At 52.9% G+C, this 27,919-nt stretch overlaps 1 protein-coding gene across 1 annotated transcript in view; it reads right to left on the bottom strand.

The window, feature by feature from the left end:
• The window catches only part of CFAP46 (cilia and flagella associated protein 46), a 114,189-nt gene that overhangs the window by 59,237 nt on the left and 27,033 nt on the right, over positions 1-27,919 (bottom strand). The window contains exons 10-27 of the mRNA XM_064269895.1: positions 27,573-27,671; positions 26,667-26,857; positions 25,259-25,487; positions 24,881-25,001; positions 24,143-24,266; positions 23,523-23,653; positions 22,319-22,446; positions 21,519-21,652; positions 17,016-17,228; positions 16,091-16,256; positions 14,123-14,272; positions 13,209-13,316; positions 12,318-12,484; positions 8,001-8,132; positions 7,141-7,303; positions 6,597-6,681; positions 1,971-2,109; positions 14-197 (exon numbers count right to left, since the gene is read on the bottom strand). Of these exons, the coding sequence (XP_064125965.1) occupies positions 14-197; positions 1,971-2,109; positions 6,597-6,681; positions 7,141-7,303; positions 8,001-8,132; positions 12,318-12,484; positions 13,209-13,316; positions 14,123-14,272; positions 16,091-16,256; positions 17,016-17,228; positions 21,519-21,652; positions 22,319-22,446; positions 23,523-23,653; positions 24,143-24,266; positions 24,881-25,001; positions 25,259-25,487; positions 26,667-26,857; positions 27,573-27,671 (2,664 nt within the window). The remainder of the gene's footprint in view (positions 1-13; positions 198-1,970; positions 2,110-6,596; positions 6,682-7,140; positions 7,304-8,000; positions 8,133-12,317; positions 12,485-13,208; positions 13,317-14,122; positions 14,273-16,090; positions 16,257-17,015; positions 17,229-21,518; positions 21,653-22,318; positions 22,447-23,522; positions 23,654-24,142; positions 24,267-24,880; positions 25,002-25,258; positions 25,488-26,666; positions 26,858-27,572; positions 27,672-27,919) is intronic.

The following is a 27,919-nucleotide window of genomic DNA, read 5'->3' as shown; positions in this document are numbered from 1 at the left end:
ACCAAGGCCCCACCTGCAGGGCCTGGATCGCGCTGTGGTAGCACATCAGCTCCCCGTAGACACTCTTGGAGTTCAGCGCCAGGCGGTGCCACATGTGTGCCAGGTACTCCTCACTCTCGTCTTTGAACTTCTGTATCTCCATTGAGAAGTTCTGGCCAAGCTTGGCCTTCACAATCACCATGTGTTTGAAAATCAAGCTAAGGAAAAGCCAAAGACATCAATGCTCAAATTGAATGAAAACATACAGAACATACAATTCACCTACCACTTCATTAAATCGTCTTCCATTTTCCTACTTACAAAGATAAAGCAAAGTGGTGCCTGAGTGAGTTAGGGGTTTTGTGTTGTGTTTTAAATACCCATTCTTGTTTTGCTGAATTCTTGCTAGGGAAATGAAGTCCTTCAATGGAAATGGGGATGTGGGTGAACTTATTTAAAAACCAGACATGTTTACAGCTGTATAAAAAAAAATTTTTTTTTTTTTATAGTAATAAAGACCTTCTGATCCTAAGCAAGTGGAGAAGTACCATCTATGTTTATTTTTCTTTTGTAGCATGAACCCCCGGGGACAGTGTGCTTGGGAGAAAGCTGGGCCCTCAGGCTTCCCTTCTTCTGGTACGGTGTGTGCGTGCGTGTGTGTGCGCGCACGCGTGCAGTCCTGCCAAGGTGGGGTGTCAGCGAGCAAACTGCTCCCCCCTCCAGTATCATCCAGGGTGTGTGGTGGTGATGTTGTATTTGCGGAAATGTTTTTTCTCCTTGGTTTATATCTCCATGGTGCTTCTCAATGGGTGACCCACAGCGCCTACACCAGAATCAAGTGGAAAGTTTGTTAAAATGAAGATTTCAGGGCCCTTCTCCCACCTGCTGGATCGGAACCTACCCAGGGATGCCTCTGCTCAGGCACGTTTGAGAACAAGTGTGTGTGTGAATGAGAGTGTGTGTGTGAGCACGTGTGAGTGTAAGAATGTGTGAGTGCATATTAACGAGTATGAGTGTGTGAGCATATGTGAGCACATCGGTGTATGAGTGTGTGTGAGCATTGTGAGAATCTGTGTGTGTGAGTATGAGCACGTGTGAGTATGTCAGTTATATTAATGTGTATGAGTGTGTGGCTGAGTGAGCATGTCAGTTATATTAATGTGTATGAGTGTGTGGCTGTGTGAGCATGTCTGTGTATGAGTGTGTGAGCATGTGTGAGTGAGAGCATGTGTTATATTGTGTATGAGTGTGTGTGTGAACATGTCTGTATGTGTGTGAGCACGTGTGAGAGTGTGTGAGTGTATATTAACGTGAGTGTGTTAGTATGTCTGCGTAAGAGTGTGTGGGCGTGTCCATGTATGAGTGTTTGAGCACGTATGTGTGTGAGCATGTGTGAGTGTGAGCATGTGTGAGAGTGTGAGTGTATATTAATGTGCATGAGTGTTAGCATGTCTGTGTATGAGAGTGTGTGTATAAGCGTGTGTGAGCATGTGAGCATGTGTGAGTGTATGCTCTGGAGGCCTGTGGGACACAGGGGAAGGCACATGATTAATCATCTTGGGTTAGCTTGCACTTGAGTGTAGAAGGAGGAGTCTGAGAGGCTCCATTTTGCTCCAGGGAGAGGGTGCTGGGGAAGGGGTGCTGGGAAGAAGGTGCTGGGGAGGGGGGCTAGGAAGGGATGCTGGGGAGGGGCGCTGGGAAGGGGACACTGGGGGGGTGCTGTGGAGGGTTGCTAGGGAGGGGTACTGGGGAGGGATACTGGGGAGGGGTGCTGGGGAGGGGCTGATTGGGAAGAGGGCACTGGAGAGGGGCGCTGGGGAGGGGGCGCTGGGAAGGGGCGCTGGGGAAGGACCGATTGAGAAGGGGGCACTGGAGAGGGGTGCTAGGGAGGGGGCGCTGGGGAGAGATGCTGGGGAGGGGTGCTGGGGAGGGGGTGCTGTGGAGGGGCACTGGGAAGGGGGAGCCGGGGAGGGGTGCTGAAGGGCACTCACAGGCGGTGGGGTGTCCGAGGCAGCACCTGCACGGCCTCATCCAGCACCTTGAGGCCGCCCTCCCAGTCGTTGTGGTCAGCGTAGCTGTGGAACAGCAGGCCGTACAGCGCGGCCCGCAGTGTGAGGTCATCCTCAGCCCCTGGGGGGAAGGCGTGTGAGGGGCGGTGGTGCCTGACTCCACTCCCACAGGTCCTGCGTCCTAGGACCTACCTGACCCCCAGCAGAAGCCCCACCCTTGCCAATGGCACCCTCTGACCCTCCCGGGGACTGACTCCAGGCCATGGCAGTCAGATTCTGGCTGTTGCTGACAGACGCCCTGAAGGCGAGGGCTTCCCTTGCAGGGGCTGACAGGGAGTGTGGACCCCACAGGCAGTGAGCCCTGCACTCTGGCGGGCCGTCAGTGTGAGCCTGCTCCCTCTAGGTAAACTGTGTTGACTCTGGCCTCTGACTGAGAAGCAGGGTGCAGGCTTTGCTCTCAGAGCTAAGTGACTGAGGGTTGGGGAGAAGCGGTCTAGCTGCCCGGGGCACCGCAGCAATGGCCAGGGTATGCAGGACTCCCAAAGTTCATGCCGGCTGCAGATGGAGCAGGGCACCAGCCAGGAATGGACATGCACAGGGATGGATTGCCAAGCTCACTTGTGCCTATTTACTAATCTGTAGCACAATTTCACCAAAAATGTGGAGAAACCTATGTGAGATTGTGCACTAGAGATTAGTAAGTAAACACAAGTAAGCTCATGTGTACCTTGCTTACTGGTCAATCCGCCCCTGGACATTTGGCACTTGACCACATTGTAGACCAAGGTGTGCATGTGCTAGGGATAATAAAGTCAATATCTCCCAGATTTGAGATGAGGCCAGAACTAAGGGCGCACCCGTGTTGTGTTCCTAACAGGCACGCACACAGAACTGCACTCCCCCACCTGGCAGTCTGCCGTACTGTCTGTCTGCCATACTATGGGGCTTGCATGTTTCTGTGATGCTGGAAGCTTTGTCACCAGTATATCAAATACCAGCAAGGTCACCTACGGGGGACAGGTTTCCATGGAGCTTCCAGACTAAGATGACTAGGAACAAAGGCCTGGCAATCTACTTCTGAAAATCAGCCAATGAAAACCCTGTGGGTCACAGCAGACTATTACTCCAGATAGTGCTAAAAGATGAGCCCCTAGGTTGGAAGTCACTCAAAATACACAGCGGCCACAACCATGGACTTGAGCACACCAACAGTCAATCATGAAGATGGTGCAAGACCAGGAAGCATTTTGTTCTGTTGTACGTGGGGTCACCATGATTTGGAGCCGACTAACAGCAACAATGAAAGAACTACATTAACATAAATTCAGCAATGAGCACCAGAACTGCTCTTAAAAAGACTGTAAGAGGTAAGAAGAGCCACTGGACAATGGCTGCCAGGACTGAAGCCTGGGTGGACAGGCAGTCAGGACCACGCCTTCTGGGATGAGACAGCTGGACTTGACGGGGTCATCCCACATGACCATGTCTCCAATGGCCAGCTCCAAGCTACGTGATTCTGGCGGCCCCATGTCCCTCTCCTACCATTTGCCTTCCACCAGGTGCTTCCAAAGCGGCCCCCCAGGGCAGGCAGGCCTCACACCAGCTACCCACAGCTTTGGACCCATCAGGATGCTCCACCCACCAGAGCTTCCACAGCCTCTGCAGCCCTCCAGACCTTTCTCTTTCAGGAAATCTTGATACTTTTCATGAGCTTTAAAATGCCACCATGAGGAAAGGGAAAAGGAAAGACAACATCCTCTCGCCCGTGCTCTGGTCCAGCACCACTTCCTGCCGGCCCCCGCGCCGAGCTCCCACGGCTGCAGACAATTCTCACTTCCAGCCAGAGGTCCAGCTCTAGGACTGGACACTTGGGTCTATTTTGTAAGAAGAAACAAGGCTGCAGAGAGCATAGTCAGGCATGTCACTTCGTTTCCCCTCTGAGTTGCAGTGAACTCCCAAGAACAGGAGTCTTGGGTCAGAGGTAGACATATCTGGAGTCCTGCCACATGCTGCCACACTGGATCTCTGAGGACAGCACATGTTGTCCTTCGAGGTCACAGGCACGTGGTTATCGTCACACTGTGTCACCATGGGGCACTGAAATGTATGGGCCTTCCTGCCAGGGACTGGGCAGGGAAGAGCTTTGCTGGTCAACATCTGAAGCTCAGGGACCACGTAGGCTCCTCCACTGTGTGAATTCACTGCCCAAACCCTGGCTCCCCGAGCCTGGGACCAAAGCCAGGTGGCGGGGAGCCCTCACGTATGTATTTGTTTGAGATTACAGCTAATCCAACGGTCAGAGCTGCACTGCGTGCGCTGCATTTCCTTCATTTGCAGGAAAACGGATGTTCTCCAGGATCCGTGGTCACATCTGTTGGCCTCTTACCCATGAGACTTGAGGCTGCTTTTCCCGTCAATTTCCAGAGGCACACGGCAGGCTGATGCTTACCAAGCACTCCAGAAGCCACCTGCCCCTCCTGGGCCATCCTGACTACGGAGGAAGAAGATTGCTCTGCAGACCTCAGCTGTTGCAGTTTTGGGGTTAATTTGTTACTGCAGCACAGCATAGCCTATCCTGATTAGTATGAATATTTATGTCTTTCAGAAATTAACCATTTAACTGCTAAATTTGATGCAGAGATTTTTCCAGCCTGTTTTTAATTTTCTGCATTTTTTTCATTATTCAGAAGGCTTACATTTTTGTATATTTGAAAGTGTGGCTCTGTGATCACTTTAAAGTTTAGAAAAATCTATACAAAATATCCGTTATGCTTAACCTTACTTTCTGCTTTCTAGAATTTGAATTTTTAAAACTCTCCAGCTGTATGACCCATCTTGGGTTAATTCTGGCAGATGGAGCAGAGTGTAGATGTGACTCTGTTCTTCCAGTCACGTGACAACTAGGACAGTGTCCTTGCTGCCAGCCTCTCCATGCCCACCTGTGTGGGCTGCTGTCTACTCCATCTCTCCACGCCCACCTGTGTGCGCTGCTGTCTGCTCCCTCTAAGCCCACCTGTGCGTGCTGCTGTCTGCTCCATTTCTCCAGGCCCACCTGTGTGGGCTGCTGTCTGCTCACTCTATGCCCACCTGTGTGCACTGCTGTCTGCTCCGTCTCTCCACGAGCACCTGCGTGCACTGCTCTCTGCTCCGTCTCTACACAAACACCTGCGTGCACTGCTGTCTGCTCCGTCTCTACATGAACACCTATGTGCACTGCTGTCCGCTCTGTCTCTACACGCCCACCTGTGTGCACTGCTGTCTGTTGTCTCTACACTAACACCTGTATGCGCGGCTGTCTACTCCCACTGGCTCCAACCCACATTCTCCTTTTCAGCACCAGCACACAATTTTGACTGATGGGGTTTAACACTTAATATTTAAATTTTAATTTAATATTTAAATACACTTGGTGTCTTAGGCTGGCTTCTGTAGAGAAGCAAAGCCAGTAAAGCATATAAATATATATAGAGAGAGAGAGAGAGAGAGATTTACATCAAGGAAACAGCTCATGCGATTATAGAGGCTGGAAAGTCCCAAGTCTGTGGATCAGGATAGGGCTTCTCTTGATTCATGTAGCTGCAGGGGCTGGCGAACCCAAAATCAGCAGGTCAGAGAGCAGGACTCTTGCTCACAGGTTGTGAAGATCAAGGAATCCTAAGATTGGAAGGCAAGACCGCAAGTCTTCTCCTGATATACATGGCTGCAGGGGTTGGTGAACCCAAGACCGGTAGGTAAGCTGCTAGCTCAAGTCCCAAGAACTGGAGGTTAGATGAACAAGAAGCAACAGAAGGATCCGGAACAAGCCAAAAGCCTTGGCAAGGCGAGCAGAAAGGAAGTAGGCGGCGGAGGGCAGAGAGATGAAGGCTGAGGGGGTGGTAAGCTGTTCCAGGCCTCACCCCCACCGGTACCACTCAGCAGATTCCATCATGGGGGTGATCGCATATCAGATCTCAACAGGGAAGTGATCACAACATTATACAACTGCCAAAACACTAAGAATCGTGGCCCAGCCAAGCTGACACACAATCTTAACCATCACACTTGGTCGTATATTTTGCTCATTGTTTTAAATAATTTCCTTCCCCTAAATGGATGATAAAGTATGGAAAGGTAAAGGTAAAGGTAGAGACCAGTTTTCTAGCCGCAGCGTTTACAAATGTCCCATTATGAACAAGGATCATTGTATAGCAGAAAACCGTCCTCTTTCCTTTTTACCTGGACTGACGTTCTACACATGGCTTCCTTGTTCTAAGCTGTGTGTTTCTGTTTTTCGCAGGAGTGTATCTTTACATTTTTAGGGAAGTAGAAAAACATGATTTATCTGCTACTCTCAAAGCTGGCTTGGGGCTCAGCGGCTGGGCGGGGCCTGGCAGCGTGGGCAAGAGTCTGACCCTCCTGGGCTTTGCCTTCCTCCTGGGTAGAGTGAGGGGGTTCACGGGGCTGAACAAGGCCCCGCGTGAACAGCACTCGCAATGCCTGCCGGGCGTGAAATGCCGAGCAGACATGCCATCATCACGAGGGGCCTCTGGAGGAGGGGCAGGGACTAAAAGCATTGAGTATTTGCAGTTACAGTCAGAGCCCTGCTCTTGCTCTGTCGCGTCTACAGACCTGGGAGAAAGTACCCTTCGGTTGTCCCGCTGCCCTGAAAGTCCGACGTCGGCCACTGGTGCAAGGGCAGCGTTTTCTCTTTTTCCTACAGAAGAACCAGTGCACAGCACACATTTGAAAGTCACACTTTCTCTCACCATTTTGCTTTTCAAATAGGTAAAACATCTAACTACAGGTCTGGCAGCTACATTTCTAAAACTCTTACAGACAGCTGGTTATGTTTCACCCTGAGCCAGAGGAGCCGAGGCTGGCTGTGCTGAGTCCCTAGGGCCGACCTCCACCGCCAGCAGAGACTCAGTGTAACCAGTGCTAGCTGGGCGCTGAGGGCTGAGCCTTGGCCTCCTGCTGCTGCCGGCTCCATCCCTGCCACCTCACTGGCCTTCTTTCTGTCCCTCAGCTCTGGCCTCCAGGTCCAGAGCAGGCCTGGGGGGCACCCCTACGCACACTTGTGGGAGGTGCAAGGGGCAGAGGGGTCAGAGCTCAGCAAGGAGCCCCCACCCTGCCCCACCCTCCCTGCTCCCCAGCTGTGACCCTGGGGCCGTACCTGCTTCTTGGCCTCCGTCTTATTTATGATGCTGATGATCCTCTGGGTTGTGCTCCTCACCCTCCTCCGGCTGACCCCGGAGGACAGCATCGGGAGGCAGGCATTCCAATAGTGCCTGGCAGCCAGCATGACCAGGGCACTGTTCCCCGCAATGCCCCCGAACCTGGGGGAGGGGGGCTTCTCAGTGACTGCGCAGTGACGCCTTGCCATTGATGCCCTCCCCCAACCGTGGCCGTGTCCCTGTGTCCCGCTCCCCCGCTCCCCTTCCATACACCCATGGGAGGTGCCATTCTGGGAAGCATGGGACAGGGCTGGGCATGGAGCCCCGGCACCCCCCCACTCCTCCCCCAGCTCCCAGGGGGCTCCTGGCACTCACACATCACTGCCAGGGCAGCTGAGAGCCTTGGGCGGGGGGCGGTACCACAGGTGCTGCCGGAAGCCCCTGCCCTGGACCCACTGCCCTGCTGCCAACGGAGGCCCAGCCTAGTGTCCTCTGCAGCTGCCCCCACCCACACCATCCACTCTCCCTCACTGGATCGGGTGTGCTCAAAGTCTGTTTGGGAGTATTCCCCACTCCCCGGATAAAGAACTGCCCAGCGGCCCCTCCTAGGAGCACACAGGTCCCGCAGGGTCCCATCATCATGGTGCTGAAGCAGCGCTGAGGCCCTGGATGGTTAAGCACGTGCTCCCAACCAGCCTGCAGTGTAGGGAGGCCCTGAGTCCTCACTTCGTTCAGTGACGGTGCCCCTGAGCACCAGACCTTTCATTTCAGGCCACTGCGGTGCCATTAATTCCCCTTGCAATGAAGCAGAACCCAACAATCTGGCCTCCATGACCACACTCATCCACCACGCCCGCACCTTGCGCTTTCGATGAACGCCTTTGCTGCTGTCAGGCGTAGCTGCTTCTGCCCCTTCAGGTTCTCCATGACGCTCTTGCCTTGGATGCAGGCAGCGGTGCTCAGCATTTCCGCCACAAGCCGAGCCTCGGGCCTGAGTACACAGAGAACTGTCAGCACCTAGCAGGCTCGTGAGAAAGGAGGCCCTCTGCCCCCGCCCTCTCACAGCAGACAGTGCTGTAGCCTGTGGCCCTGGGCCTACGGACTTTCCTGCATGGCAGTGTTGTCTCCCCTCCCCCAAATCTGGCTGGCCTTGGTAACAGCTCAGCCACAGAACAGCAGAAGTGACCCTGGTCCCCGAGGCCAGACCACGCTGACCAGCGCCTGCCATGGCCGAGATGTCTCAGATGCTCTTGGAAGAGCTTAACATCAGACGGAATACTAACGGAAAACTGAGTAACGGCAGGTTTTCACTGAGCACTGAAAACTGTTTTTGCTGTCACTGCGAAATGCTGTCATAAGAGCTGCTCTGACAAATTTCGTCCTAGAGTTCCTGCATGTAACCAGCAAATCAGAGAAACAATTGGTATAAAAATCTGAAACAGGTGTAGCTTTTTGTAAAGTGTCTTCTCATCAGCGGCAATGCGTGCATGGGGTTGACCGACCATGTACCATGTCCTGCTAGGCTGAGGACAGGGTCCGGGTTCTGGCAGTGGCCAGCAAGATCACTGCAGAGAGTGGGTCTCAGCGAGCAGACCCCTCACCTCTGTGTCTCAGCCGCAGCTCTCAGCCCAGGCCTGGACAGAGTGGCGCTCAAAAGTGGCTGACTCAGCACAGAACCACAGTGAAGCCCAGGGTAGAGGTGAAACCCAATGGGTGCAATGACACATACAGTCACTGGAGGGCAGCAGTAGTCTATGAATGAGTTTCCAAAGGGCCTAGAGTGAGAAGCAAGTTTTATAGTTTTGTATGACTTCTCCTTTCCCTGTTATTATATGTATATATTTATGATTTTAGCTCGTGAATGACAGGAACTGCTTTTTAAAAAATCAAACTCAATTCCAGAATTGCTGACGACATTGGCGGAGGCAGGGCGCGAAGGCTCCATCCCAGCCTGCACCCTGCAACCAGGCCACCCGATGTGCTTGCTGCTGGCCCTCAGCAAGCAGGTGGGGTGCTTCTAGCTCAGTTATAAGGAGGCTTTGACACCTGCACATGGGCACCAACCCTTTCTGTAGGAACATCTTTGTAGTTTCTTTCTTCTAAAAATAATTTTTGAATTTTTATCCAAGCAGCACCTAGACATGGTTAAGTACAACTATCCCCTCTCCCCCATGTGTCTGTCAGTTTGTTGTACTGTGGGGGCTTGTGTGTTGCTGTGATGCTGGAAGCTATGCCAGCGGTATTCAAACACCAGCAGGGTCACCCATGGAGGACAGGTTTCACTGAGCTTCCAGACTAAGACAGACTAGGAAGAAGGACCCCACTGTCTACTTCTGAAAAGCATTAGCCAGCGAAAACCTTATGAATAGCAGAGGAACATTGTCTGACATAGTGCTGGAAGATGAGGCCCCCAGGTTGGAAGGCACTCAAAAGATGACTGGGGAAGAGCTGCCTCCTCAAAGTAGAGTCGACCTTAATGGTATGGATGGAGTCAAGCTTTTCGGAACCTTCATTTGCAGACGTGGCATGACTGGAAATGAGAAGAAACAGCTGCAAACATCCATTAATAATTGGAACCTGGAATGTACCAAGTATGAATCTAGGAAAACTGGAAATCATCAAAAATGGAATGGAAGGCATAAAAATCGATATCCTAGGCGTTAGTGAGCTGAAACGGACGGGTATTGGCCATTTCGAATCAGACAATCCTATAGTCCTCTATGTAGGGAGTGACAACTTGATGAGGAATGCTGTTGCATTCATCATCAAAAAAACATTTCAAGATCTATCCTGAAGTACAGCACTGTCAGTGATAGGATAATATCCATATGCCTACAAGGAAGACCAGTTAAAACGACTATTATTCAAATTTATGCACCAACCACAAAGGCCAAAGATGAAGACATTGAAGATTTTTACCAGCTTCTAGAGTCTGAAATTGATAGAACATGCAATCAGGATGCACTGATATTGCTGGTGATGGGAATGCGAAAGTTGGAAACAAAGAAGAAGGATCGGTAGTTGGAAAATATGGATAGAATTTTCCAAAACCCATGACTTCCTTATTGCAAATACCTTTTTTCACCAACATAAACGTTGACTATACACCTGGACCTCACCAGATGGAACACACAGGAATCAAATCAACTACATCTGTGGAAAGAGACAACGGAAAAGCTCAATATCATCAGTCAGAACAAGGCCAGGGGAAAACTGTGGATCAGACCATCAATTACTCATATGCAAGCTCAAATTGAAACTGAAGGAAATTAGAACAAGTCCACAAGAGCCAAGGTACAATCTTGAGTATATTCCACCTGAATTTAGAGACCATCTCAAGAATAGCTTTGACATGTTGAACGCTAATGACCGAAGACCAGATGAGTTATAGAATGACATCAGTGACATGAAGAACGCAAGAGGTCATTAAAAAGACAGGAGAGGAAGCAAAGACCTAAATGGATGTGAGAAGAGACTCTGAAACTGCTCTTGAATGCTGAGTAGTTAAAGCAAAAGGAAAAAATGATGAAGTAAAAGAGCTGAACAGAAGATTTCAAAGGGTGACTAGAGAAGACAAAGTAAACTATTACGATGACATGTTCAAAGACCTAGAGATAGAAAATCAAGAGGGAAGAACATGCTCAGCATTTCTCAAGGTGAAAGAACCGAGGAAAAAATTCGAGCCTCAAGTTGCAATACTGAAGGATTCTAAGGGGAAAATATTAAATGATGCAGGAAGCATCAAAAGGAGATGGAAGGAACACATAGAGTCACTATACCAAAAAGAATTGGTCAACGTTCAACCATTTCAGGAGGTAACATATGATGGTACTGAAGGAAGAAGTCCAAGCTGCCCTGAAGGCATTGGCAAAAAAGAAGGCTCCAGGAATTGACAGAATACCAGTTGAGATGTTTCATCAAACGGATGCAGCACTGGAAGTGCTCACTTGTCTATGCCAAGAAATATAGAAGACAGCTTCCTGGCCAACCAACTGGAAGAGATCCATATTTACGCCTATTTCCAAGAAAGGTGATCAAACCAAATGCAGAAATTATCAAACAATATCATTAATACCACATGCAAGTGAAATTTTGCTGAAAATCATTCAAAAACGGCTGCAGCAGTATATCGACAGGGAATCGCCAGAAATTCAGGCCGGTTTCAGAAGAGGACATGGAACCAGGGATATCATTGCTGATGTCAGATGGATCCTGGCTGAAAGCAGAGAATACCAGAAGGATGTTTACCCGTGTTTTATTGACTAGGCAAAGGCATTCGACTGTGTGGATCATAACAAATTATGGAAGCAGCAGTCAAGAAATCAAAAGACACACTGTATTGGGCAAATCGGCTGCAAAAATCTCTTTAAAGTGTTGAAAAGCAAGGATGTCACCTTGAAGACTAAGGTGCGCCTGACCCAAGCTATGGTATTTTCACACCATAGGCATGGGAAAGCTGGACAATGAATAAGGAAGACCAAAGAAGAACTGACACCTTTGAACTGTGGTGTTGGAGAAGAATATTGAATATACCATGGCCTGCCAAAAAAACAAAAAATCTGTCTTGGAAGAAGTACAACCAGCATGCTCCTTGGAAGTAAGGATGGTGAGACTAGCATACTTTGGACATGTTATCAGGAGGGATTAGTCCCTGGAGAAGGACATCATGCTTGGTAAAACAGAGGGTCAGCAAAAAAAAGACACTCAACAAGATGGATTGACACAGTGGCTGTAACAATGGGTTGAAGCATACCAACAATTATAAGGATGGCGCAGGTTTCATTCTGTTGTGCACAGAGTCCCTGTGACTTGGAACTGACTCGACGGCAGCTAACAATGACAACAATCCCCTCTCCTCCCAATCTTGCTCCCTAGAGGGAATGGCTTCTGATTTTTTAGCTTTCTTGTGGTAGATATGTGCTTACCTCTAAACCCTTACTTCCTATCTGCATTTCCTTATTTATCAATTGTAAATATTACCCGTGGAATTCTTACAGTGATGTGTAGGAATTTAGTTTACTTACACCATCATTTTGTCCGTTTCCCAATATTTTTCCTGTACCCCAATATAGAAGAAATACTGAATTGTGGGATCTTCTTATTAACCCCACTTGTTTTCAGGAAACAGTCTGTGACACTGGGACCTCAGAAGTTCCATACTAGAGTGTTTACTTACGGTGCAAAAATCCTAATGTACTTGATGCCCATCTGGATAGCCTTCTGCGAACACAGCATGGTAATTTCATGGTCGTGGGCCGCGTAGGTGAAGTGGGTCAGTCGAGTGAGCGTCTGCAGCTCCACCAGGGGGTCCGACCAGTTGCACTCGGAGGCCATTTTCACTAACTTTTGGTGGCAGAGGAGAAGGGTAACACAGTGATGTGAGTTTCTAACAGCACAGCCCCTCTATAGGCGACTGTGCTCAGAGTGGGTGTGCTCCGTCATTCCGTAAGCCCTGGACATGTTCCAGTGTTCATTAGACCCCATTATCTGTACATGCTATTCCAAGTGGGTGTGCTCTGTCAATTCCGTAAGCTCTGGACACATTCCAGTGCCCAACAGGACTGATTATCTGCACATGCTATTCCAAACAGATGCACTGATCATGAAGGATCATGGGCACTGACACGCATGGAAGCTGGTTCCTGAGACTGGTGGTTGTCAGACAAGGACGTGTCTTAGGCACAGGGTGGCAGGTAGAAGGAGGGCAGGAGAGAAGGCTCTGCAGCATTCAACAAAAACTCCACATGCCCTGAGAGGAACAGCACCGAGTGCCACGTGGGGACATCGTTCTGGGCCTGCCACCTGGCAGCGGTGTCACCTTGGGTGGGGCCCTTCTGAACCTCAGTTTCCTCACCTGTGAAGGGGGATTAAGTAAAGTATCTCCCTCAGGTTTGTGGGAGATGCTGTGTCGGAGCTCTGGCATGCCATAGACCTCGGCAATACCAGCAAGTGTCATTTTTGGAAACTTTTTATTCGCATGGGGTTGAAACCTCAGCTGGCTGGTCACGTGTTAGACAGGTGACACCTATCTGCATGGCGGGAGGGTCAGGTGTTAGTTGGCACCTACCTGTGCCAGAGGGGGCACGCTGAACTCCATGAGGCCCAGCCCGTTGCACGAGTACATCTCCAGAGCGACAAGCACTTTTGTCACAGAGTTGATGTGCTCACTCACGCTCTGCAGAGGGAAGCAGATGCCAGCTCAGGGCACCGGGAGGCGGGCCCCACAACTGAACACTGAGCCGCCAAGCCCTGTGAATGTCAGTCACAGGGCAACAATCAGACCGCACACTCGGAGCGTTTACCATCAGGCCATTTCCATAAACGTTCGTCTTCAGTCCTGCTGGCCACCTGGCCCAGCACAGAGGCCACCTCCCCTATCTTGGCCTGTGGCCACCTTTTGTACCTCCCCCTCCCCAGAACCACACACCCTGGCATGTAAGCAGGGTAGACAGGGATGTAGGGAATGGGGGTACCCGTCTGGCATTCTGTGGGTTGCGTGACCACAAGTTTGCAGAAGCAGAGGTTTACCCAAGTCCAGGCTGAGATGGGGTGGGGACCACCACCTGCCTCCCCCACCCTGCTCCCACTGCCCTCTGTGGCCATGCTCAGGGGCTCCCTGCCAAAGCCATGGCTAGTGGGGGTGAGGGTGAGACGGCTCCCCAGGGCCCCACGGCCCTCAGTGACACACATGTCCAGCTGCCAGGAGATGGAGGAAGGAGGGGACACCTATGGTCTGATGCCACAGGGGAAGCCTCTTGTCCCATCCCAAGAGAGCCCTCGGAGGCAGCCACCTTGGTGGGAAAATGGGCCCAAACCTTCCTTGAAGGGAAATGACCCTTTTAAGCTAAAATGCAGCTCTCCTCACTGCTGCTGCCTCCCAAAGCAGAGATGAGGCCGCACCTCACGGAGCCCCTGGGCTGGGACATGTGGGGACTGCACCTCACAGAGCCCCCCGAGGTCGGGCCATGTAGGACAGCACACCTGCTCGTCCGTGCCCAGCCGAGCCCCAATCTGCTGCTGCAGCAGCTGCTTGGCCTTCACCCAGGTGGTGATGAGCTGGTGCCGGACATTGGTGGGTACCACGTCCTCGGGCATGCTCCCGTTGGTCAGGTTCAGGGCAAACTCACAGACCTGGAAGAACCGCATATTTGTGCACAGCCTATCCTGAGCTGGTGGCTCATCCCAGACTCAAGTCATGAGAAACTGTGTGAATCTCGTCTCTCCCAGAGCACACTCGCAGGACCCCAGGTGTGGCCAGGCCTGGGGCCGCTGATCCTCCTCTAACCCCTCACCCCTCCTGACCTGAGGCGGCTGTAGTAGTAACCACAGTGCGCAGACCCCACCAGCCCATCCCTGCCAGCACTGACCTTGCTTGCATACTCTCACCCTTGAATCGTTGCCTCAACCCTTCGAGGCACTCTTACCCCAGTGTACACAACGGGAAACTGAGGCAGAGAGGGCCAGACACTCAACCGAAGCTGCATAGTGATGAGGGGCTGGTGCTATCCTGGGGGAACTGGCGGGCAGTGAGGACAGGCATCCCAGGACTGGCGGGGATCCCAGCCCCCATGCTTTCTGACCAAGGGCTCTCCCTCCCACATCATCTCTCCCAATGCCAGCTACCCCCCACGCCACACCACACACCTATGCCACCCTGAGCCTTCACCGACTTCCCCATCCACTGCCCTTCTCTCTCCCGCCAGCTCCCCCTTTCCAGCCCAGAGTCTGTGACTCTTCCCTTCAAGGAAGATCCCTTACAAACCAAACCCAACCCGTTGCCATCGAGTCGATTCTGACTCATAGCGACTCTACAGGACAGAGTAGACCTGCTCCATAGGGTTTCCAAGGAGTGCCTGGTGGATTTGCACTGTTGACCTTTTGGTTAGCAGCCAAACTCTTAGCCACTACACCACCAGTGTTTCCAAAGATCCCTTATGTGAGCCTTATTTGTGTGCCTTGTTCCTTCTGAGATGAAGAAAATACTGATGCAGCCTGGCTGCAGTCCTGACAACTGCCTGCCCCCAGACCTCCACACCTGGCCCCTGCCTATGGCCCCCAAAATAGAAACCTGGGGGTACACTCTGGCTCCCCCACCCTGCCCCCACACCCACTTCTGCAGGGCCAGACCCTAGTACCACCTGCCACCCCAGGGCCTTCTTCACTGGCTCTGATCAGCTTGGGCCCGTGTGCTGTCCTGTGTGTAAACCGTGACCACAGGCAGCCGCAGCAGCATCCTGACCCCGTCCCTGGGACAGTCACAGCACGCCCCATCCTACACCTCAACGCCTAGCTCTCTACCTCCTTCTCTCCTTTTCTTGTCCTGTGGGGCTGGCAGAGACACTGCAGAGCCTGTGCCCAGCACTGCTCCTGTCCTTCCTGGGTGCTCTGGCAGCTCCAGGCTTCTGGAAGTTTCCCGCAAACCTATTACAGAATTTGTTTCTCTTCTGGGTTTGCTAAGATTTTTTTTGAATTAGAATGGGTGATGGATTGTCACATTCTTTTTCAACATCTATCGACAGACTGTTATTTTTCCTTCTTCAACGCATTATTGTGGATCACACTACGATGAAGCTCCACTGGACTGGGAAGTACACTTCATGGGATAATGGTTCCGCTAGGTCATCAAGTCATCTTTCCGTACACTTGTTTGTCAGTACGTTATTTGGGATTGTCACATTTCTGCCGTGAACGTGGTCTGTATTCTCATCATTTTAATGCTGTTCTTTCCTAGTCTCATATCCATCTTTACCTCCGATGGGGAATAATTCACCCTGCAGAGCCACATCCCTCCTCTGCCTGCTGCCCATCAGCTCTCCCGTCCCCCTCCCTTTCTGCAGGGCTCTATACCTAGCACCTTCCACCACGTTACCGTCTGGGGCCCTTTCCTTTGGCAGCGTACCCCCTCCCCTGGTCTCACCCACTTGACCTGACAGGCATCACGGCACGAACCTCCACCGCGGTCCTGATCTCAGAGGTAGCACCAGAGTCCAGCGCCACATGGAACAGGTTCGCGCGCATAACCCTCTTGGACTTCTCAGATGCCTGTGTGGGGATCCAGTGGAGAATCAAGCCTCGAGCCAGAGCATTGCACAGCATCGCCAGGGTGACTGCGTCCCTGGAAAAGGAGCGCGTTACAGGGTAGAAAGGCGCCCAGTGCTAGCTCGATGGCCAGTTTCATTTCCCCAAGCCGGGTCGGATTGTGCCCAGAGGTGCACGGGTGAGGGCTTAGAAGTGGAGGGACTGAGTGTGTGCACCGATTCCACATGTCGCTGTCAGCATGAGCAGCTGTGCTCAGGCTTTGCATGGCTACGGGCATTGCAGTGTGTCCCCTCGTCAGGACTGTGATGTCCTTACGTGTGGGGCTGCGTCCCCAGAGGACATCCCGATAGGATGGACGGGAGCAGGAAGCCCATAGCTCCCACTGCTCCCCCGAGGCGATTACTAACAGAACGAGCCTTTGCACCAGCCACCAAGTCAAAACCTGCTGCCGTTGAGTCGACTTCGATTCGTGGCGACCCCATGTGTCATGGAGCAGAACTGCTCCACAGGGTCTTCTTGGCTGCCATCTTTATAGAAGGACATGGGTTTAAACCAGGGCCGCCCTGTTTCTCACTGAGAATGCTATCACACCAAGATAGTCAGAGCAGCCAGAACAGCCTCTGTGCCCAGCAGCAGCGAGTCAACATCCAGTTTTAGTCCAGAGCAGAGCCACAGGCACACGGCTCACTGGACAAGGCCACCTGCCTCTCTGGAGCACACAGCCCAGCCCCCTCCCACCAGCTCAGGGGACGCTGGGCCTGCAGTGGGCGGGGATGGGAGTGGGCTGGCAGCACCCCAGGCTGGGTCATGTGAGGTCCTGCACCGGCCCACCTACCCGTTGTGGCCGGTGGTCTTGACAATGTTCAAGAGCGTGTAGAGCGCGTCCACCAGCTCTCTCTGGCGCCCAGCAGCAATGAGGTGGTGGTTGTGGTTCAGCACGTAGACCACAGCGTTCTGCACAATCCAGGCCTCCTGGATCTCCTGCCCGATCTCCGCAGACCGCAGCCAGTTGTTCATGGCGTACTGCGACAGGTTCTCCATCCAGGTGCTGTGAGCACACAGCACAAGATGGAGTTTGGGACAGAACCTTCCAGAACAGGCCAGCAAGGAGGCAGGTGTGGACTCAGCTACCTCTCCTGGCTGAGGCCCTCCAGGCTGCTTTGGGGACTTTGGGGCCCAAGGGGTGCCTCATGGATGCTGTGCAGAGCAGAGGGCCCTCTGTCCTCACCCCTACACCCAGGCCCCTCTCTGACCACTGCTTCCCCCAACACATCTGGGCCTGGGCCAGCTCTGCCCACCTCAACAACCACCTGGTGCCCACTCACTTTGCTGCCCCAACCTGGACCCACTGCTCAGCCATGGGAGCTCTGGCCCATCCCTTATTGCAAACCTTTCCAGCATCCCACACCACTCCCAGAATGGACTCTGTCCAGGCTGCCTGTCACCTCTGTGGCCTCCCCTGCAGCTGCCCCATGCCCAGACCTGCCCCCTATGCCCAGATTGCCCCTAGTGCCTAGACCTGACCCACACTCCCGAACCTGATCCCACATCCAGACCTGCATCCCATGCCCAGACCCGGCCCCTCACCCAGACCTGACCTCATACCCAGACCTGACCCCTGTGCCCAGACCTGCTCTGACTCCCAGACCTGCCCCCGCACCCGGACCTGCCCCCTGTGCCCAGACTGCCCCCCGTGCCCAGGCCTGCCCCCTATGCCTAGACCTATCCCCTGTGCTCAGACCTGCCCCCTGTGCCCAGACCTGTTCCCTGTGCCCAGCTCTGACCCCACACCCAGGCCTGCCCCCTATGCCCAGATCTGCCCCCACACCCAGACCTGCCCCCTGTGCCCAGACCTGCCCCCACACCCAGACCCAACCTCACACCCAGACCTGCCCCCACGCCCGGACCTGACCCCACACCCAAACTTGCCCCCACACCCAGACCTGCCCCCACTCCCAGACCTGCCCCCATGCCCAGACCTGACCCCACACTGAGACCCTACCCCACACCCAGACCTACCCCCACACCCAGCCTCCCAACCAGTGCCCCCTCACCAGTGCTCCCATATCCAGATGCCCACACCTAGCACCCTCCCCACCACTCAGCTTCCCCCTCTTGCAACTAGCACCCAGCACCACTCCCACCCACCCCCTGCCCTTCGGAACCAGGCCCCTTGGCAAGGGTGGCATGTGGGACCTGAGTTACAGCACTCCCGAGGTTGGGGGCTGCGCTCCCCCAAGCTCTGAAGCTGCCCAGGGAGGCGACAGAAAAGTGCTCAGGCATTTCATTTGCAAAACAATGATGGCTGCACTGTCCTTCTCTTCCCTGACGGTGTGCATGGGCCAGGGCAGGGAGACCCTCCCCGACAGAGGGGTTGCAGGGCATGTGAAAGGGGGCTTGTCTACGAGGCAAGCCAGTAGGAACAACGGGCCTTTCTCCAGATACCATGTAATGGTGAACACAGGAATGCTCTGTTTCTGTAACATAAGAATGCTCACTCATTCCACGCTCACACTTAGAATGTTCTAGATTAAAAGAAACAGGTATTCTGCATATAGCAACCTCAATGCCACGACTGCTTTTGGACTTGGACAATCAGGTGGCCAAACATCTAGGAAGTTCTATATAAACTGCCCCTTCCTATCTGTACACCAGGGGTTACTGAGGAATGCCCGAGTGTTCCTTGACATTTTCCCCATAAGGAGAGATGGATGAAAGCTTCTCCTTTGAGCAAGTGTGAACGATGGCCCCTTCCTATCTGTGTTGTTGTTAGGTGCCAACGAGTCGGTTCCGACTCATAGCGACCCTATGCACAACAGAATGAAACACTGCCCGGTCCTGAGCCATCCTTACAATCGTTGTTATGCTTGAGCTCATTGTTGCAGCCACTGTGTCAATCCACCTCGTTGAGGATCTTCCTCTTTTCCACTGACCCTGTACTCTGCCAAGCATGATGTCTTTCTCCAGGGACTGATTCTTCCTGACAACATGTCCAAAGTATGTAAGATGCAGTCTCGCCATCCTTGCCCCTAAGGAGCATTCTGGGTGTACTTCTTCTAAGACAGATTTGTTCGTTCTTTTGGCAGTCCATGGTATATTCAATATTCTTCGCCAACACCACAATTCAAAGAGATCAATTCTTCATTCTTCCTTATTCATTGTTCAGCTTTCACATGCATATGATGAGATTGAAAATACCACGGCTTGGGTCAGGCGCACCTTAGTCTTCAAGGTGACCTCTTTGCTCTTCAACACTCTAAAGAGGTCCTTTGCAGCAGATTTGCCCAATGCAATGCATCTTTTGATTTCTTGACTGCTGCTTCTATGGCTGTTGATTGTGGATCCTAGTAAAATGAAATCCTTGACAATTTCAATCTTTTCTCCGTTTATCATGATGTTGCTCTCTGGTCCAGTTGTGAGGATTTTTGTTTTCTTTATGTGGAGGTGCAATCCATACTGAAGGCTGTGGTCTTTGATCTTCATCAGTAAGTGCTTCCTCCTCACTTTCAACAAACAAGGTTGTGTCATCTGCATAACGCAGGTTGTTAATGAGTCTTCCTCCAAACCTGATGCCCCGTTCTTCTTCATATAGTCCAGCTTCTCGTATTATTTGCTCAGCATACAGATCGAATAGGTATGGTAAAAGAATATAACCCTGACGCACACCTTTCCTGACTTTAAACCAATCAGTATCTCCTTGTTCTGTACGAGCAACTGCCTCTTGATCTATGTGAAGGTTCCTCATGAGCACAATTAAGTGTTCTGGAATTCCCATTCTTTGCAAAGTTATCCATAACTTGTTATGATCCACACAGTCGAATGCCTTTGCATAGTCAATAAAACACAGGTGAGCATCCTTCTGGTATTCTCTGCTTTCAGCCAGGATCCATCTGACATCAACAATGATATCTCTGGTTCCGCGTCCTCTTCTGAAACCGGCCTGAATTTCTGGCAGTTCCCTGTCGATATACTGCTGCAGCCGTTTTTGAATGATCTTCAGCAAAATTTTGCTTGCATGTGATATTAATGATATTGTTCTATAATTTTCACATTCGGTTGGATCACTTTTCTTGGGAATAGGAGTAAACATTCATCTCTTCTAGTCAGGTTAGATCTTGAAGTGTTCTTTTTGACAATGAATGCAACGCCATTCCTCTTCAAGTTGTCTTTTCTGGCATAGTAGACCATACAATTGTTCGATTCAAAATGCCAATACCAGCCCATTTCAGCTCATTAATGCCTAGGATATGGATGTTTATGCATTCCATTCCATTTTTTCACAATTTCCAATTTTCCTAGATTCAAATTTCGTACATTCCAGGTTCCAGTTATTAATGCATGTTTGTGGTTTTTCTCATTTTGAGTCATGACACATCAGCAAATGAAGGTCCTGAAAGCTTGACTCCATCCACATCAAGGTCGACTCTACTTTGAGGAGGCAGCTGTTCCCCAGTCGTCTTCTGAGTGCCTTCCAACCTGGGGGGATCATCTTTTGGCACTATATCAGACCACGTTGCGCTGCTATTCATAAGGTTTTCACTGGCTAATTCTTTTCAGAAGTAGACTGCCATGTCCTTTTTCCTAGTCTGTAAGCTCAGCTGAAACCTGTCCTCCATGGGTGATCGTGCTGGTATCTGAATACCAGTGATATAGCTTCCAGCATCACAGAAACACCCAAGTCCCTACATACAGTACCACAAATTGTACACTAGGTGTTACTGAGGAATGCCCCAGTGTTCCTTGACACTTTTCCCATAATGGGAACTAAACGAAAGCTTTTCCTCTGAGCAAGTATGAACAACTGCCTCTTCCTATTTGTACATTAGGGGTTACTGAGGAATGCCCAAGTGTTCCTTGACAATGTCCCCATAAGCAGAGCTGGATTTAAGCTGAGCAAGTGTGAACAACTGCCCCTTTCTTAAACATTCCACCATCTCCCTCAAAAAAAAAAAAACCGAAACCCGTTGCCACTGAGTGGATTCCAACTCACAACGATGTTATTTTTACAAATAATGAGACAGAACAAGAAAGAACCAAAGTCTCTGAATTTCAAAGCCCTTGAGGAAAGATGACCTTGTTGCTGGACTTGTCTGTAAGACCGACCTGAGCTTCCTGTCTGGCCAGGACGGGAGGCTGAATGCTACATCATGTCATCTGTCATCCCGTCTCACGCGTGATGATCTCAGTGATTCGCATGAGAACGGCTCATCTCCCTTGCCACAAAGCTGGCGCACCCCAAGACATCCCTCCATGTGGCTCCGACGGTGTGGAGGACAGAGCGCAGCCCCGGGCACCCTGTATGCTGCTTTCTGAGGGTGGACAGTGGCAGAGCCCTTACCTGTATGTGATCCACTCCGAATTCTCCTCTGGAGGTGCGGCCATGTAGCCGGCTGGGTGTTGGCTCAAGTCCTCAGGAGGGATGGGGCGGTCATTGAGCTGTACCCCTTCAGACTGCAGCAGATGGACTGTGGCCTGCAGAGCAAGCATGACGAGAGCCATCACCATATGCTGGCTGCCACTCAGTCCTTTTGTCCTCTGACCTTGATGTGAAAACTCAGGCGGGGAGGGCACGGTGAGCCTGAGATGTGGTCCCCACCATGCTGGGCTACACCGCCAGGCCCCTCCCAGCATGTCCTTCTGCATCATGCTCACTTCTCTTTAAAAGCAGCCCAGCCCACTGTGGTGCCCCAGGGACAAGCCACCACCTCTAATACGTTGAGTACAAACTCCCCGAATGCTTCACAGATGTGCCTGTGGTCTCCAAGCCTGTCAGGCACGGGTGGACAGGGACACTCTGGGAGGTGGGTTGACTGGACAGAGGGCTGCATCGCAGGCAGTGGCCCCCGGAGCAGTCGTGATGCCTGTGCCCTCACTAACCGTCCCCGCTACTGCCGACGGCTTCCCAGCACAGCAACCCGCTCTGGCCATCCTGTGTTCCGCACACAGAAGGCTGGGCATGGGAGTAAGCATCTGCTTTACACTAAGAGGATGACCATCAGGAGCTCTCTGACCCACCACACCAAGGACATATGGACGTCCAGTGGCTGTGAGGACACGTGGACATGAGCCGTGGACCGTGAGGACACAGGGCCATAAGCCGTGCACGGGAGGACACGTGGTGGCTGTGCCAGCACACACCTCAGCATTCACGAAGCCCACCTCCGCGAACTTCCGCAGCAGGTCAGGGGCCTCCTGCCGGTGCAGGGTGAGCTCCGACTGCCCCCCGTTGCCATGCGCAGAGCTCTCCTGGCCCCGCTTCTTCTTCCCTAGGAAACACAGCACCGCTTGAGCCGGAAGGCAGGGCATCTCTCCTGAGACACAGTCAGATGCAGAGTTTCTGCCCACCCTGGCCCCCACAGAGCCAATCCCGATGATGGGTGGGGCTGTTCCTGGAGGTAGAGGACAGGGCCCCTGACAGCAGCTTGGGTTATCTTCAGCATTCTCTCCACTTGTGGGCACCCAGCCAGGCTAGCCTGTCCTTGGGCCTCTTGACTCATGGTGCAGGATGCCTGGCCCCACCCTCTTCCCACTGGCTCTCTTTGTGTCTTGACCCTCCCCTTGACCAGAGCCACCCAGGACTGCACCCTGTGCTGGCCCCTACCATGTACCTGGTCCTCGGCCTGCACCTGCCTCCCCCTTGTCCTGGGAAACCAGTCTGCCTGGGAGGGGTGGGCTGCCCCACACGGCCAGCCCCGGCCCCTCCCTGCAGGCTCCTCACTCCCAGCACAGGCAGGAGTGCCAACACAGTGTCCCCAAGCCCCACCCAGTGTCAGCTCTCTCCCCGACTGTGGAAGTCCAGTTCCTGCCCTGTCCGAGCCCCTGCCCCAACCTCACAGATGGACTGAGGATGTCAGGAACGACACATAGAACTGCTCACAGCTGCTGGTGCAGAGACGGGCACAGGGAGCCCGGGAACCAGCCAGTGGTAACCAGTGGTAGGTGTTAGTGTGATTGTCACGGGGGTTATCTCCAGGCCGCTGGGAGCATAGCTGAAAGCACCATCTCACATTTGAAGGCCCCGGGCGATGGAGGACGTGAGTGCTGGCCCTCCTGCTGACGACACGACCAGATCCCAGCCCAGTCCCTGAGGCCGCCGGCCCACTTGGCCATCTGTGGGACTCTGTAGACCTACTGCAGTTCCGCCCTTGGCAGGGTCCAGAAACTGGTGAGGGGCCAGGGGCTGGTGTGGGGCTGGGGCCCCCACCTCGTCCTCTCCACTTTCCCGTCTCTAAAGAGGAGCCTGCAGGACGGCCAGGTGTCCATCCTTGATCATGTGGGCATGTCTGACAGGACAGACAGCCATGTGGGCCCCACTGGGCAACATGTCACACCAGCTGCGCACCTCGCTTCATCCTGGGCGGCTTCTTGACCTTCACGTTGTCGTACAGCAGGCAGAACCGGCTCGCTGTCCTGCACACGTCCCACACGCCTTGCTTCCGGGCCACTTTGGCTAACTCGGCCCAAATCTGTATTCTGTGCACCAAAAGACCCAGCCAAAAAGAGGAAATGTAGATGTCCTCGGCAAATTAGAAAACCCTAGAACTAGTGCTTTCCAGAAAAAGCCAGTTACTGGTTTTACTGTTTCAGAGTTAGAAGATGCCCCTTGAGCAGGGGCGGATTATCCAATAGACAAGGCAAGCATGGTACTTACCTTGCTTACCAGACCATCTGTAGTCAACCATTTCACACAAAAAATGTGGTGAAACCCATGTGAAATGGTTTACTACAGATTAGGAAGTAAGCACAAGTAAACTGGTGCTTACCTTGCCCACTGAGACATCTGCCCTGACCTCAAGGCTGGGGTGCAAGGCGGGCAGCTCTTGGTGGAGGGGGGCTTCCCCAGGCGGGGGCACGGCTCAGTGTTGGGATGTGGGGGGCAGGCTGGTGGCTCTCAGTGGTGGGGGCTTCCCGGGGGGGAGGGGGGCACAGCTCAGTGCTCGGGCACTGGGAGGCAGGGCACACCTTTCTTTGTCATTTTCATTTCCCAAGCGCCGTAAGTGTCCAGCAGCTTTGTCCACACTGACGATGAAGTGACGTGCTTTGGCAAAGAGGTAGGAGAACCGGCTCCTGATTTTCCCAGTGGAGACTGAGCATGAAGACAGAGAGGCAGACGGTGAGCCCTTTGCTTCAGGACCGCGTGGAGACCGCTTGGCTGCCAGCAGGGGCCGTGTGACTCGGGGGGCTATGTGAACCTGGGGGCTGTGTGAACCTGGGGGCCATGTGAACCCAGGGGCTGTGTGAGCCGGGGAGGGGGGGCGGTGTGTGAACCTGGGGGCCATGTGAACTCAGGGCTCTGTGAACCCAAGGGGCCCACATTAACCTGGGGGGCTTTGTGAACATGGAAGGTGGGGCATGTGAACCTGGGGGCTGCATCAACCTGGGGCGGAGGCTGTGCGAACCTGGGGCCTGTGTTAACTAGTGGGGCTGTGTGAACCCAGGGGGGCGTATGAACCTGGGGGCCACGTGAACTCGTGGGCTGCATTAACCTGGGGGGCCATGTAAGCCAGTGGGGGCCGCCTTTGCAGCTGCTTCCCTCTGGGCCCAAGAGAGGTACTTCCTGGGCCTTGTCTGCATCTCTCAATGGCACCTAAGCCATGTTGTGTTCTTGCAGTGTGATGTCTTCTACACACGTGCAGCCACCACACCTCCGTCAGCCTCGTTTCCCACCCCTGCCCCTAGAAGCCCCACCCACGCACCCACCTTTGGCTTCATTCTCGCTGTCCAGCACTATCTGGAAGGCATCGGGAGCCAGGGCCAGGCCAGCATTCACCAGGAGAGCCCGCTTCTTCCTGACACTGTCCTTGGGTATGGCCTTCTTTGCCTGCAGGGAATAAGCCGAGTGGTGAGTGCGTCGTCTGACCTTCTCAGGCTGCTGTAGAGGCCGGCCGTGTGGGTCCTCCTGCCCCAGAACGAGGTGCAGTGCAGAGAGACCCTTGCCCTCCTGGGTCCTGTGTCCCTGAGCACCCACCCCTGCTATTCGCCACCCCTGGCCACAGCGTCCGTCCCAGGCAGACACTCCTCTCTGCTCTGGGCAGCATTCCACCCGTCTCCCCAGAGCTTGGCAGATGGTGCAGGGACCTGCTCGATGGCCATGATGGCTTTGTCCTCAGCACGCTCCGGCGACTGGTAGAGCATGGTGCACAGGTGCAGGCGGTTGGAGGCCATCCTGAGCTGGTCCTGGTAGAGGCCCAGGCTGTCTAGGCGCATGGCCTTCCGCAGGTGCTCCAGGGCGGGCTCCAGGCGGTCCTCGTCCTCCTCAATGTGCGCCATCTCCATGTGCACTTGGCAGCGAAGCAGCACCATCAGGCTGTGGGCACGGACAGCACAGGTGTGCGAGGGGGCCAAAGAGGGGGACCCAGGAACATGGATGGCACAGGTGTGCAAGGGGCCAGGGATGGGGGATCCAAGGATATGGATGGCACAGGTGTGTGAGGGGGCCAGAGAGGGCGACCCAGGGACTTGGATGGTAGAGGTGTGTGAAGGGGCCAGGGATGGGAGCCAGGGGCATGGACAGCAGAGCTGTGCAAGGGGGTCAGGGAGGAGAACCCCAGAAATGGGTGGCACAGGTGTGGGAGGGGGCCAGTGAGGGGCCCTACACCACCACTACCCTGCCTTATGCCACTCCCACCTCCGCCTCAGCTATGTGTGCTCCCTGCCTGCTTGGCAGCTAGCCCTCAGCTCTCTGGTGCTCCAGGTGACCTGGCATGGGATCAGGCTGGCCCTCACTGCACTGGTCAGCATCAGGAGCAGCTGACCATGCACAACACACAGTGACAGCTGTACCACCTGAACGTCAATCAAGGTTGGAATACATGTGGATCTTTCTACTTGCATACCTTTTTCAGAAAATGTGTGTTATGGGTTGAATTTTGTCCCCCAGAAATGTGAATCAGCTTGGCTAGGGCATGATTCCCAGTATTGTGTGGTTGTCCACCATTTTGTGATTTGATGTGATTAACCTATGTGTTGTAAATTCTAACCTCTATTTTTGGGTTTTTTATGATGTTAATAAGGGAAGACACAATCTACAGGATTAGGTTGTATCTTGAGTCAATCTCTTTTGGGATATAAAATAGAGAATGGAGCAGAAAGGAGAGGGACTTCAGACGACCAAGAACGACCTGGCGCAGATCGCGTCTTTTGGACCCGGGGTCCCTGTGCTGAGAAGCACCTAGATCAGGGGAAGATTAATGACAAGGACCTTCCCCCAGAGCCTACAGAGACAGAAAGCCTTCCCCTGGAGCTGGCACCCTGAATTTGGACTTCTAGTCTCCAGGACTGTAAGAGAATAAATTTGTTTGTTAAAGCCATCCACTTGTGGTATTTCTGTTACAGCAGCACTAGATAACTAAGACAACGCATTTAGTTTTATGCTTACTCGTAATATTGAAGGGTTCTGCCTTAGCCCTCTGCTGCCTGAGTTTCAAAGTGAGCCCCCAAGCCCCGCTGGAGGGGACAACCCAGGACAGATGTGGCATTGGCCTACCTGTCCACCTTCTCCAGGATCTCCGCGACGTTGGTCAGTGCCTTTCGCAGGTGGTGGCGCAGGTTGTGCTGGAGCAAAGGGAGGCACGTGTTCCACTGTGTGGTGCACACCACGTGGATGACGCCAGGGTCGCCCAGGCGTATGGCACGCTGCAGCGCCACATCCAGCCTCTGAATGATGCTCAGCTGAGTCTGCACAGAACACAGCAGCTGCTCCATGACCACACAGGTTAGGGTCAGACACGGGGGCAGGGGCAGCAGGAGGGGTCAGGAGATGCTCACCAGCTTGGAACTTGAAATCTATCATACTGGCCAGACCCACCGTCCCGAGCCTGTCTTCAAAAATGCCCAAATGACTGTTTCTAGAAGGCAGCAGCTGCCTGACAGAAAGCTGTCCTGGGTTTACCTGAACGTCTGTCTTCCGAAAGTGATTTAATCAGTGTCTGTCTACTCCTCTATCTACGTCTTGATCACTAGGGCTATGTGCCCATATTGCTACTACCCAGGAGCGTCTCCTCTGCTTTGTGCTGAAAGCGCTTTTTCTGGGGGCCGAGCAGCAGCTGCGGGCTCCCATACCCTGCCCCGCTGTCTACGGCACCTAGCCCCTCCGTGATGCCAAGGCCATCATGGGGGCCACCAGGGACCATGTGGTGGGGATGGCAGCTGGCCCTGTGGCTCAGGTATCATTCAGGTTCCCTAGTGCTCCATGTTGTCACCCCACTCACAGGTGGGGAAACTGAGGCACAGGGGGCCGGGCGGGGGGAATTGGCCCCAGAACCAGCCTTCACCTACATACCCACCAGGCTGTCATCAGCACTCTCAAGCCTGGCACAAACCCAACTCTCACCCACTTTGGAAATCTGCAAAATAATTCCACGTGGCCCGAGACTCTTGTTTAAAGATTTACCTCCACAGCTGCTCGGCTATAGACTTTAATTTTATTTTCAAGTTTTAAAGCTTCAGATTCACACTCCAGGCATTCAATTTCAATCAGCTTCCCTGGATCCTATAGGATACAAATGGGTTTTGAACATACGAAGATTTTTAATGAAAACAATCATGCACTTTCATTAAACTTAAAGACTATTCCCAAGATATCACTAATGTCAAAAAACCAAATGTATTGCCATTGAGTCGATTTTGACTCACAGTGACCCTGTAGGACAGAGAAGAACTGCCCCAAAGGGTTCCCAAGGAGCAGCTGGTGAATTTGAACTGCAGACCTTTTGGTTAGGAGCTTGAGCTCTCAACCAC

Source organism: Loxodonta africana, chromosome 16 (genome assembly GCF_030014295.1).
Source record: "Loxodonta africana isolate mLoxAfr1 chromosome 16, mLoxAfr1.hap2, whole genome shotgun sequence".
NCBI lineage: Eukaryota > Metazoa > Chordata > Mammalia > Proboscidea > Elephantidae > Loxodonta > Loxodonta africana.
This window is presented reverse-complemented; position numbering and strand designations above follow the sequence as displayed.